Source organism: Tetrao urogallus (genome assembly GCF_951394365.1).
Source record: "Tetrao urogallus genome assembly, chromosome: 13".
Taxonomy (NCBI): Eukaryota; Metazoa; Chordata; class Aves; order Galliformes; family Phasianidae; genus Tetrao; species Tetrao urogallus.
Genome location: NC_136826.1, coordinates 6,921,357 through 6,933,928, shown reverse-complemented (window position 1 = coordinate 6,933,928; position 12,572 = coordinate 6,921,357). Strand labels below are relative to the sequence as shown.

General features: G+C 46.2%; 1 protein-coding gene across 1 annotated transcript; it reads right to left on the bottom strand.

The window, feature by feature from the left end:
* Positions 1-2,780: 2,780 nt before the first annotated feature.
* On the bottom strand, positions 2,781-11,459 carry NEXMIF (neurite extension and migration factor; the record flags this gene model as incomplete). Its single annotated transcript, XM_079542126.1, has 3 exons — positions 11,342-11,459; positions 3,631-7,915; positions 2,781-2,949 (listed from the first exon to the last, which is right to left on the bottom strand). The coding sequence occupies exons 1-3, from the start codon at positions 11,415-11,417 to the stop codon at positions 2,781-2,783; spliced, it is 4,530 nt and encodes a 1,509-aa protein (XP_079398252.1). The 5' UTR covers positions 11,418-11,459.
* Positions 11,460-12,572: the final 1,113 nt, after the last annotated feature.

The following is a 12,572-nucleotide window of genomic DNA, read 5'->3' as shown; positions in this document are numbered from 1 at the left end:
GTCCTGAAATGTCTGGCAGCTGTGTTATTCCTTGGTTTTCCGTATTTTGGAGCACCTCTCTTAAGAATAAATGCTGAGGCAGATGGGCTTGTTCACCTTGGAGAAGAGAAACCTCTGGAGAGACCTCATTGTGGCCTTTCAGTACTTAAACAGAGCTTATAATCAGGAAGGAGACCAACTTTTTACAAACTTTTTACAAAGGGGAATGGTTTTAAACTAAAAGAGGGGAAATTTAAATTACACGTGAGAAGGAAATTCTTCACTTGGAGCTTGGTTAGGCCCTGGCACTGCTACCAAGAGAGCTGTGGGTGCCCCATCCCCGGAGGTACTCAAGGCCAGGTGGGATGGGGCCCTGGGCAGCCTGAGCTGGTGGAGGGCAGCCGGCCCATGGCAGGGGGCTGTACGATGGGCTCTGAGGTTCCTTCCAACCAAAGCTATTCTATGATATACAATAAAATACCTGATATGTCTTATGATTTATATTCGTGCCCTATTGCACATTTCTCAAATGCAATAAATACTGCTGCCTGTTCCAGTACAACTTACTTTGTTATGGATCACACAGCTTAAACGTTCATCATGAAGAACACAGTGTGGGCCAGTGGCCAGTGCTCTCAAAGCATGGTTCTGGATCAAAAAGAAGGGAGATGCCACAGCCTCACTGCAAGCCTGATCTGTCTCCACGGGAGCAGTGGCTGCAATACACCAAAGAATGGAGCCAGGGGTCCTTCAGTGCGCAGGACGAACACGTTGAGGGCTTGGATCCAGAATGACTGTATGGATAGAAAAGACAGCTACAGGGGGATGCAGGAGAAAGCACCACGGCACAAGTAAGCCAAACACCCAGGGCTGGAGCCCTTGCACAGTGCTTGTCTCCAAGATTCCAAGCACCTTCCAAACTCCGGAGGCAGGGTGGGATCAACACTCACTCCTGCCTGCATCAGCTGTTTTTCCATTAAATAGAACGTAATGTGATCGTTGTGCTCTCTTGTTGAGGGTGACAGAACACTGGAACAGGCTGTCCAGAGAGATTGTGGGGTCTCCGTATCTGGAGACATCTAAAACCCTCTTGGATGTGTTTCTGTGTGACCTGATCTAGGTGTTTCTGCTCCAGCAGGGGAACTGGACTAGATGATTTTTCAAGGTCCTTTCCAATCCCTGATATTCTGTGATTCTGTGAATTGCTATACCTCAAGATCTGAGAATCCGCAACTACTGGAAACACTTTGATGCCAGTTTGACACTTTGCATCTCCAAGTGTTCAATGAGGAACAGTCCATGTTTTCGCTAAATCAACCCAAATCTTCTGTTCAGCCACTCCTGATGCTTTGGCTTTCAGCATGGGCTTGTACAGAAAACTGAGTCTAGTCCTGTGATATGTGCAACACCACCTCTATGCTTGTGAGCATGAGAGTGATCTGTCGGCTACATTAAGGCTCCATTTCCTCACCCCTTTCTATTGCGTGTGTCTGAGCCTCACACCCCTCTGCTTCCAACAGCTCCCAGTTGGCAGGTCTCTTGCATATCAAGGTTTCATAAGAAATCAGCAGCAAAATGCACAGGCTCTCAGTTGCACAAGGAAGAGATTGTTTGTTTGTTTGCTTGTTTTTGTTATTTTCTTGATGGGCGAGGGTGCAGTGAGTAGGGTTACAGATAAGGCCTTTCAATAATACATTTAGCATTCAATACTTAATGCTGTCTAACAAAGTCCAGTCACGTATGAACCGGCCCTGATCAGTGAGATCACCAATAGTTCTGATTTCCTCCCTACGTTATGAATTGAATCAAAGGAAAGGCTCAGAGTTGCATTTAAACCAATGATTCCGATTTCAAAATGTCAAACTATACTGGCATTGCAAGGTTAGACATTTAGGAAACACCAAAGATATGAAATGAGAGCGCTTTGGACAGGCTCTGCATCAAAAATATTTAAGAAACTACTCAAAGTAAAAGTAAATAGCAATAAATGTATGAAACGTATTAGTTCCGTTTTTATAATTATTTTAGAATTTATCCCAGGTTATTATAAAATATATAAAACTGAGATACAAAGAATTAGCAATGTAACTTTGCATTTCAAATGCTCTTCAGCTACAGGTTTTGCTTTAAGAAAACAGACACTTGAAAAGCAGCTGTTTCGTAGTCTCTAGATGCAGACACTCGAGTTCCTGTCAAACTTACCTGGAGTGTTTTCTGAACTCCTTCACCATTTCAACTCTCTCCTATAATGAAACTCAACATTTCACCATTATGTTTTTCTGCTCATGGTTTTAAAGAGAGGACATTACAATTTCCCAGCATCAGTTTCAAAGTTCCTTGTTTCTTTTTTTTTTCCTTTTTTTTTTTCCTTTTTTTTCTTTTTCTTTATGAGCTTTAAACCACAGGGTGAATCCATGAAATGAGGTAAGTAAATTTGGCACACTTTTAGTTATGTCCATAAAACTTTTGGTAAGTTGTATAAGTGAACAATATTGTTTTCATTGTGAGTTACAGGTGCTTTCAAAGGGGGTGGTTAGTACTTAATAACTGGAATGTATCTAGTAAAATCAAAAGGCATAGCTGCAGAAAACACTCACAACCCAATGTTGATAGAGAAGTAAAAATATATACAATACAGTCACTTGTTCATAGTTTGGCACAATTTTTTGTTGTTGTGGGTAATAGTGCATAAACTACTGTACAACAGTATGACTTTTAAAACAGTCTTTCACAGAGAATACCAGATTAGGTTCGCTTTCAAATAATAGATTCCCACAATTTCAAACTCTTCGTTTCAGCACTTACATCTCAACATACCACAAGGCATATTTTGAAAGGAGCGAACGAAAAGAAACCAAATGAAAAAAAGAAACATCAAACGTCTTTTTTCTAGAAAAGGGAGTCTCTTCTTCAAATACAGGAAAAACCAAAAATGTTGTTTCTGCTTTAAGAAGAATGGAGTCTGATTCCCTGCAGAAAAACCAAACATTTTATGCCATCTTAGTTAGCTTGTGTGGAGTCACCACGACAGGATCAAATGTGCTAAACTCTGACACAGGAGATGAAGCTTTATGATGCAGGTTAGGAGATAAACAGCAGAGGGGGCTAGAAAGCACTCAAAATTGCCACATGAAGCTCAATTATGAATGAGTTTTCATTTTCAAACTAAAGAGCCTTTAGTTTAGAGATCTTGGCTTTTGGATGCATAACCTCTTTTTTTGTGTTTTGTTTTTTACAAAATGTTCAAAAAAAAGTCTTTCCTTTTCAAAATCATTAAAAAGATCGCGTAATCTTTCCCCCCCACCCCCCAATAAATAAGGAATTAAAAACTGAAGAAGCCAAACAGCAGAAAAGAGTAGCCTTGTTAGTGTTTTGTGGTTTTTTTTTATAACCCCAGCCAAGCCAGAAATTGGTCATTCTTTTAGGTAGCTTGCAAGTAATAAGTATTTTCATGCATTTAAAAAAAGAAAAAAAGAAAAAAAGAAAAAAAACAACGAAAAAAAAAAAAGAAAAAAAAAACCAAAAACTGTAAAAGGGGAATGTCTTTTTCATGCAACTTTTGCTTTCAGGAAGGAAAAAATGAGGAACAGCGGGCTTAGCAGGTAGTAGGAAAGTTAAAGGGGCATTCCAGCCAGTTTGGTGCAGCATTACCTCAGTTTCTCAAAAGAAGCTGTCACAGGTGGGTCCTTATGGGTCTGTTCCCGGTCTGTTCGCTTTATCTTACAGTTCTCATCCCTCAGCGATTTAGAACTTGATTTATGACGGTACAGTTTTTTATGGGTAGGTCCGTTATTGCCTAAAGTGCTCAGGTTACTATAGTTTTTATCAAAAAAGGGAGAGTGAATGTCTGTATTGTACCCAGCTGAACAGTTGGGGCGACCAGGGTCGCAGGTGGCTGCTTTGCCGTTTTTACTCGAGCCCTTGTTGTTCGACTTGTGGTTCTTTGCCACTCCCGGCGAGCTGCTGTTCGCCTTCTTCTTAGACTCTTGGGGCGTCCCTGCTAAAATTTTAAGGGTTTTCAGTTTCAGGCTGTTCGACTCCGGCGATCGGAATATGTCTGGCACGCTGTTATGGTTGACAGGTCCCCACAGGGGCTCGATGGAGGCCATCATGAACCTCTGGACGTCTGCCATTCCCGAGGCGATGTTGGACAGGATGTTGGAGGGCTCCTCGAACTCCCTCTGGTCATCATCCAGCAGGCCTGTGGTGCTCCCAAGGCTTGTTTCTGACCAGGCGGTGCCACCGTCCTTCCCCAGTGCCCATTCTCCAGCCAGGCCGTTGTGCTTGCCCAGCTTGCCAGTGGCGGGGCTGCTGTGCTGAATGCCGTCAGCCAGCCCCTTGGGCGCGGAGGCTGGGCTGGCCAGCTGGCTGACGGCCCTGCTGCCACCCACTTGGGCCTTCTCGCTGCCGAGGCTCACCGCGTTCTTCCCCTTCCTGGTGGATTTGGGTGCCTGCCTGGAGTTCTTCCCTTGCGGCTTATCGGTGCCTTTGTTGGTTTTGGGAGATTTTTTCCTAGTGGTTTTCTGGGAAGAGCTTTGGTTTGTACCCGCATTCTTGCTGGATGAACTTTTCCTCTTAGATTTCGACACTTTGCTATTGGTGCTAATTTGACCAGATGGCTCATTAAATGTTGACAAGCATGGTCTTTTTTCAAGAAGGCTGACAGAATCTTCATCGTTGAACATATGGAACTGAAACTGGTGATTATTTAAAGTAAACCCATTATCTGCCTGCTCCTCGGTCTGCAGGACCCCGCAGTTCCACTTGACCTTCTCGGAGCTGCTCAGAGCAGCCTGGGCACTCTCCGGGAAGCCCTTAAGGGTGCCCAAGGGCTTGGTGTCGGAGCCAGCTATCTGTGGGGAAAGGTTGGGAGTGTCTGGAGGGGACATCTCCGAGAGCGATGACTGGCGGAACTTATCGGGTGTGAAGTTGGAAATGTCTAAAAGGTCCGTGGACTCCTTCAAAGGGGTTATTTCATCTATGCTTTGCTGGATCACTAGCTTGGGACTGCAGTGGGCCAAGAAATCGTCATTAATATCATCGTCACCATCCTTTTCGCAGGACTTTAAAGAGCTGTAATTGCTAGAACTAACTGACAATGAACCCACTGAATCAAAGCTAATGAGTCTGCCATCATCTGTACTTAGTGTACCTCGCTGGAAATGAAAGCGCCCCTCTCCATTATTAAAATGACACGACTGATAAGAATCATCAGGCTGCACTTGCTGGCTATCTGGCATGTAATTTTTTTGGTAGAGCAACTTGCTGCTATTCAGATTGACTTGAGGGTAGCTAGAGGCCGGGAGGCCATCAGTGCCAGCTGCACCACCAAACTCGCCTGTCAGTGCTGCGGTATCCTGCAGCTCGCCAGCGAATTCCTGCCGGTTGCCCCCAGCAGCCTTGCTGGCCGGCCACACGCTGCCAAAGGTGCTCTGCTCCATCTCCAGGTGGCCAGGAGACTGCTGCAGCTCAGACTCAGACGGCGGGGACAGCACACAGCTCTGCGATGGCTGCAGGGCAGTGAATGGTTTGTCTGCTGGGATGATGCTGGGGAGTGGGTGCTGCTGCTCAGAGGGATGCTGTGCGAAGTATGAGATGCCGGTGCTGCTCGACAAATCCGAAGCGTCTAATAGTGTCTGCAGATACCCTCCGGGGATCAGGGGTACATTGGTAGTGATATTAGCAGATGGCAGAGGCTTGTCTGAAGAGGAGGTGGATGGTAGGAAAGGAGAATTTTTAGCAATCTTATCCTCATGGCACTCTGAGAGATGGGAGCTGTCTGAAGCACAAGGAACGTTTTCATCCTTCAGATGCACTGCAGAGTCCTGGTTTCCCAGAGCTGGGCAACCCTCCGCCACGCTGGCAGCAGCTTTGATTTTCTTACATTTCAACCTGGCTTCACTTTTGAATTTGATCCGGCGGAGCACTTTCCTCTCCGTCCCCTTGTATTCTCGTTCCTGCGATTTGCATTTCACAGCAGCGATGTCCGTGATGTCATTTACGTGTAATCCATTTGCACAGCTGGGGGTGGCAATGGCTAACGCCTGCAGCCCTTTCAGGCCTGCATCCTCCTTACTGCTGCAAGGCTGCTTGTGATCAGAGGAGCAGGAGCCCAGCTTGTTCACTGACTGCTCAATGGCTTTAATTCTTTGAATCCTGTGCCTGTTTGCTAGCTTGCATTTTCGCTTCCGTGGGTGAGGGAGGAACGAAGCATCTGAACCGTTAAGATAGAAATTCTGCTTGTGGTAGAGAGACGATCTGAGCAAATCCAGCCGGCTCTGCTGCCTCTCCTGCCAGAAGCCCTTCAATGGGGCCAGCTTTTCATATTTACTGAGCAGCTCCTCGTTCAGGGTAACAGTTGTCTCGTTGGCATCCACTTTGCTGAGCTTCACCAGCATATGCTTCTCCCCTTTAAACCTGTTAATGATGATGTACTTGATGATAACAGGGGGTTCCTTGCGAGAGACTTTTCGCCGTTTCTTGGGGCACCACTCGTCGTCATCCTCCTCCTTGGGCCCGTCCGGCAGCCACTCCTTCTTGTCCAGGATCTTCTCGTTCTCAATGGAGTCCACGTCATACAGGTAGTCGTCACTGTATCGCACTTTCCTCTTTGCCCGCAGCCCATAGTTCTGCTGGATGAAGGAGCTGGAGTGGTCCCGGGACAGGTACCGGCTGCAGTCCTTTATATCCCGCAGCACATCGTAGGAGGACTCTGTGCATGTGCTGTCGTCGCTGAACTCCCCAGAGTCCTCTGTGGAATTCACAGAGTCCAAGAAGTGGCTCCTTTTAGGGCCCACGTACTGCACCACCTCCGTGCTGTTGCAAGATTTATTTAAGGCAGCTTTCTCCTCCTCCTCACCATCCTCTTCCTCGCCGTCCTCCTCCTCTTCCCCCCAGATGATGCCTTCTTCGGACTTGAATTGAGAAGGGTCGGTGGCACCACCGGGTCCCCTTTTCAGGGTGCTCCTGCTGTCCCTTTTGGTGCAGTTGCCGAAGACGCTGGGGAAGAAGTTGAACTGGGCATCCTCTTGTAGGGCAGTGGTCTTCTCCCGCACGTTGTCCTGGAACGACTCGTATCTGATCTTTAAGGAGCAGACGTCGCTTCCCAAGGTCGAATCGTCATCATCAAACATGTAGTTATCCACATCTTCCTCAGAAAACAGATTTACAGAAAGCTCATTTTTGGAGCATAGGTCAAGCAGCTCAATTTTACTTTCACTAATGAAAGATTCAAAATAGCCCCATTCCTGGTTGGGATTTGTTAGTAAGGGTTCCTCACCATTGCATTTGTCTAATAGTAATCCCTCGTAATAATTTTTCTGAGTGGGGTCCTCTGAATCACTGTCAGATTTTTCTGCATCTCTTTTGTCCGCTGCCCTCGATTTATGCATAGGGAAGCTTAAAAGCTGGTCTGAAAGCAGTTGATCCCCATATCTCATGGTTTCTCCTGTGCTCATGCAGTGAATCCCTATATCAGAGACCGAACAGGTGTCATAATCCCTATTTATATCCCCCACTTTCAAGCTTATTCCCGGCTCCGCATCAATGCCGTCCTTTGATTCAATGAAGCAGCCCAGGCAGGTCCTGCTCGGCTGCATCAGGCAGTCTCCGGTCAGGGCGGACATGCCTCCAGGCTCCATCATGCTGAAGGGAGCCTTCTCACAGTCGCCCGGCAGAGACCAGGAGCTCATGCCCTTCGTCACGCAGGACGTGAGGGAGATGGCGTGTGCCGAGGAGTCGTCTGAGGTGTGCTCAGGGACATCGGTGAGCCGCAGTGGGGACGGCGGGCTCAACGAGCAGGGCTTCTTTGCAGGCAGGGCTGGCAGCACACGGTGGCACGCCTGGGTTTCCTTTGGGGCTGCTGTCAGGGCTGGGAAGGCGTCGGTGGTGTCGGCAATACTGTATGGCCTCTCCTCGCCGTCCGAGGTTCGTAGCTCTGGAGCAGTGGGAGGAGAGGAAGGGAGAAAAAGAAGAGTTTACAGATCTTGCAGCCCCGTCACCGTGCTCCCCCTCTCGCTGGGTTCAGGGGGGACTTGTCCCCCTCTGCAGGGTTGCAGGCTCCTTCCCCCAAGATCACACTCTCAGAGCTAATTAATTTCATGATGTACAAAAACCAAAGAGGTAAACACTCTGCCCCCCACAGCCAGCTGGAAGAGGTACAAGATTATGTTTAAAAAACGGAAACCATCCGTTCTTTCCTCCTAATATACATACTGTTACCTGGATACTCCCTTTCAAATCTGACAAGGTTATTAAAAAACAAAACAACTCTAATAAAAATGTTCCCATTAACATTTACAAAACTAACAGAAAAATGAGATTCTTAAAGAAACAAAGCATCCTCCTGGCAGTGCCTGCAGCTGAAACGCACCTGAGCTGCTGCAGGGTCACAGAGTTAGGGCTGCTTTAAATCCAGAAGCCTTCCTGCCACTGTCCGTGTGCAGGGAAAGCAGGCGGCGGTGGAGAGCTTAAAGCAATTATTAGAATTACTGCTGGTTTTGCAATTCTTTCCATTTTACCTAATCTTTAAAATGTCTTTTGCGTTATGTAAGGTGTTTTGTTTGTTTCTTTTAGCTTAAGGATTTTTACTTTCTTTGCCTGATAGTAGATTTTTATGGCAAAGTAAAATTATTTATCTGGCTTCTGGCTCAGCAGATGGTATGACCCTTGAAATGGAAATATCTTTTCATCCATGAACATGCTCTGATATCTCCATATTAAAAAAATACACAAATGTGTAATTCATAATAACCAGAGACCTCTGCTACCCTCAAGGTGACTCCCAGCGCTCACATCCCGACACGTCTTACCTGTTTGGCCATTTCATGGAAAGCTGCGGGTCTGTGGGGCAGGGCCCTGCTCTTTGTGAGCAGAGGAGCACTGAAAAGCACGTGGAGGGGCATGGCCTGGCCCCACCAGGAAGAAACAGCAGCCTCTCCAGCACAGCTGGGACTGGGATGCTCACACAGAGCTGGCAAACATGGGAAGGAGCACCTCGCTACACAGTACGGAGCTGCTCTGCTGCACGTGCTCCCCAGAATCCCACCGATCTGGCCCCGAAAGCTGCTGCTAGTTCTGGGCTCCTGGTAGCCTCAGGAATGGAGCCACTACTGAAGACTTAAGTCAGGACAAGGAAGCTACAGAATAGGCTTGAACAACTTTAAAAATGCTAAGCAAACCAAATCAGAAATCCAATGCAATGCCTGTATGCATCCTGAAGAGACAGACTTGCTGGAAATTGGTGCTGTTTCCCTCCCTCAAAAAGGGTTAAAAACCAAAATAAAGCTCATTTCGGGTTCCTCCCACCATTTTTAGATTAGAAATGCAGAGGTGGTATCTTTTTCCTTAAGCAGCAAAACAAATTAACCAATGCACTTCCACCTTACAAGTAAAAAAAAATAAGAATCAGCTTGGAGCCGAGAGGAAGCATGGAAAATTTGAGGATAAAAGAAGACTGTGAATGCTGCAGCACTTGAAGAAAGGGGAAGGCAGAGAGCTGAAATTCAGTCTTACACAGAGATGCTATAATATAAAATATACTGTCTGTCGGTGTGTTTTTTTAAGGTTTATACTTGTAGAAGTGAACTTGACTCTTGTGAAATACAAATACCAAAACTTGATTTTGTAGAGGTTTTATTGTTCTAAAATCAGGCATGCAATCAGTGAAACTCCAAAGTAAATAACACTCCAAGAAGACTGCAATTAAAAAAGAAAAACACTGGAACACCAAAAAACCTTTTCAGCTTTAACTCAACAACTGCCCAAAATCAGACAGGCAGCCTTAGCAGAGGAACGCTGATCATCCCACTATGAATCAGCTCCAAAAGGAGGCCCATCCCTGAGCGTGCATTACAGCATCCTACGGGCTGCTCTGGATTAAGCCCAAGCAGTGCAGTGAGCACCAACTTACAGTGAGGGTGAGATGATTCAAGAAGCAACACCCCTATGTCATCAACAGGGAGGTGGTGGCATTAGAGCAACTCGCTGCTTGGGATTCAGCAGCAACTCCTACACGACAATGTTTAATTAAGATCTGTTTAATTGAATTTCATAGAAATGGTGTCAGGTTCTAGAAATCACCTCAGTCTTTAATGAGGAGGTACTGTCTGCCAGATGAGACGAGGGGAGCGTGGCTAGAAAACCTCCTTGTAGCTCCTGCAGGTGCCACAAGCTGTGGCTTTACATCCTGCCTCCATGTGTGCATTTCTGAATGCGATGGGCTGGCGAAGATAGAGATCTTCAGAACTGCATCGTACAGCAAAGTGCAGGCGTACTCTTCACCTGCCTCCAGCACATGTTGTGGGGACCTCAGGGCACCTGTGTGTCTGGAGTTGCTCCAGGTTTTAGTAATGAATGAGAACAACATTTGCTTCTGTGCATTCTCACTGAGTAAACCTCACGTTGACAAGACAGAAGGATTTGAACGCACACGGCGCTGGAGAACAGAGTACTGGATATCTTACAGGGACCAATTTACACACAGTGCAAGATTTGTAGGTCAATACAAATTCTGAAAAGCCATGAAAGTAACCATAAAAACACAAAGAACTGAAAACACTGAGCTCTGCTTCAACACCAGGCTGCTGCTGCACTTACTGTGGCTAGTGACAGGAAGGCCAAATAAATGACACAAAGAAAATGCTCTGAGGAATTTTATTTCAATCAGGTTTTCAGGCAACACAGCCCCTGCTGCTCCAACCAACCTGGTGTTTTTGAAAGCAAGTAAGGAATAGATTACGCCAGCATCAGTCAGATAGTTGGGGCAGGCCGCTAGAAGAGGCTGGTTGTTCCCAGCAGTGCTGCAGAGGCTCCCAGGATGGTGACCATGACCAGCAGTACGACTCCTGCACACAGGTGTTACAGGCCAAGCGATGGGCTGCAGAACAAAGGTAGCACTGAGCTCCCAGGTCTGACCTTCCCTACTGGTCACTGCTAACCCAGCTCTCTTACTTCTGCCCAAGCTCCAACTTGCCCTAAATTTGTAGGAACCGAAAATCCTCCATCAGATCTGCCTGAGAGTGGCTTATGTAATTGTGAAGAGGGGGAAAGATTCCCAACAGAGGGGATACATAATCTCATAAGACTTTTTTCCCTAGGAAACCAAACTAAAATCTATAATTCAAACTGCGTGTGCATAAAAACATTTCCAACCATGCATATGCATGGGCAAAAGCAGTACTTGTTGAGACCTAAAAAGCTGTACATCCATAGCTGGAGTACAGAAAATATCCATTTCCTCTACTGCTCCACATTGTAGAGATACCTGCAAACCACTAAAATTAAATACATGAAAGGAATTAGAAAAATAAGTTGGCTTGTGAGTTGTCACTGCTCCCTCACGTGCTGTAATTAAGTTCCTTACCATTTTCTTTCACCCCATTAATCAGGATAGTTTCTTGGTCTTCTGAGGCACAATCCTGCTCTTGTTGGTCATCCATCAATTTAACCTCTTTCTGTTCATTCCATGCCCCACTGCATCTGGCCAACCTGCACATTTCCAGAAACATAACCACAGTCAGTACAATTCCCAAAATCAGCTCAAGGAACCGTGAATAAAAAATAACAACAATAAAAATAAACACACAACATTACATGCTGCCCTTGCCCTGCTTAAGAGGACAAATGCTATTTATTTAGGCTATCGTATTTTCATTTTTCTACTCCAAAAGCCAAGTCCAACACATTTCAGCAGGGTTAAAATGATATATATCCCAATTTTCCTCCTCAAAGTCCCGCTTTAGAAGGTGGAGTGGTGTTCTACACTTCCAAAGCGCCTTTCATGTCACCTGAAATTGCTTTGCAAAAGCAGGTAAGCGTTATTATCCCTGTTTGGCAGACAGGTTAGCAGACACACAGAGAGGAGGGGACTCGCCCCAGGTCTGACAACAGCAATTCTATGGCAGAGTTGGAAGAAAAACTCAGATGTCCCGAGTAATAACAGCTCTGCAAGCTGCCAGATAGTACTCTCCTCATCCAGGCACTGCCAGGCACGAGAAATTTCACCTAAGGAGCTTTCTGGAATAACTATCTCCAGTCTCATTTGTCACTGAAAACACTTCTTCACCATCAGAACTCCTTCCTCAGAGAGCTGCTCGCGTTCCCATGCCACCTGCCAGCACTCACAGTACATAACCACATTAAAAATCCTCTTGGTCCTATTTGCATCCATCATTTCTTGGAGGCACCAAACCCAGGATCCAGATCAGGGCCAGGTCCTCTCCATTCCTCTGCTGAAAATGCCCCATGTTGAAATCGCTGCCGCCCAAGAGGAGGAACATGGTGCAGTGGAGAGACACAGCTGGGTCCTGGCACAGGCAGCAGGGAACAACCAGATGAGCGGGACTGGACCTCTTCAACCAGAAATCACAGACCGAATCTGCCTGTAGCTTCTGGCAACCTGAACTCAACTTTCACTCTCTCTCACAACAGATAATAGATGGAAGCACTGGGCTTTTTTTTGTTTTTAAATCAACATTTGTCAATGCCTCATCTTCCCACAGTACTCACTGCCCTGGGTTCAGCAGCCGAACTTCATTGATATTCAGATTTGCAGTGAAGCCCTCTTAATTAATGTGAAATCTTTACAACCGTCT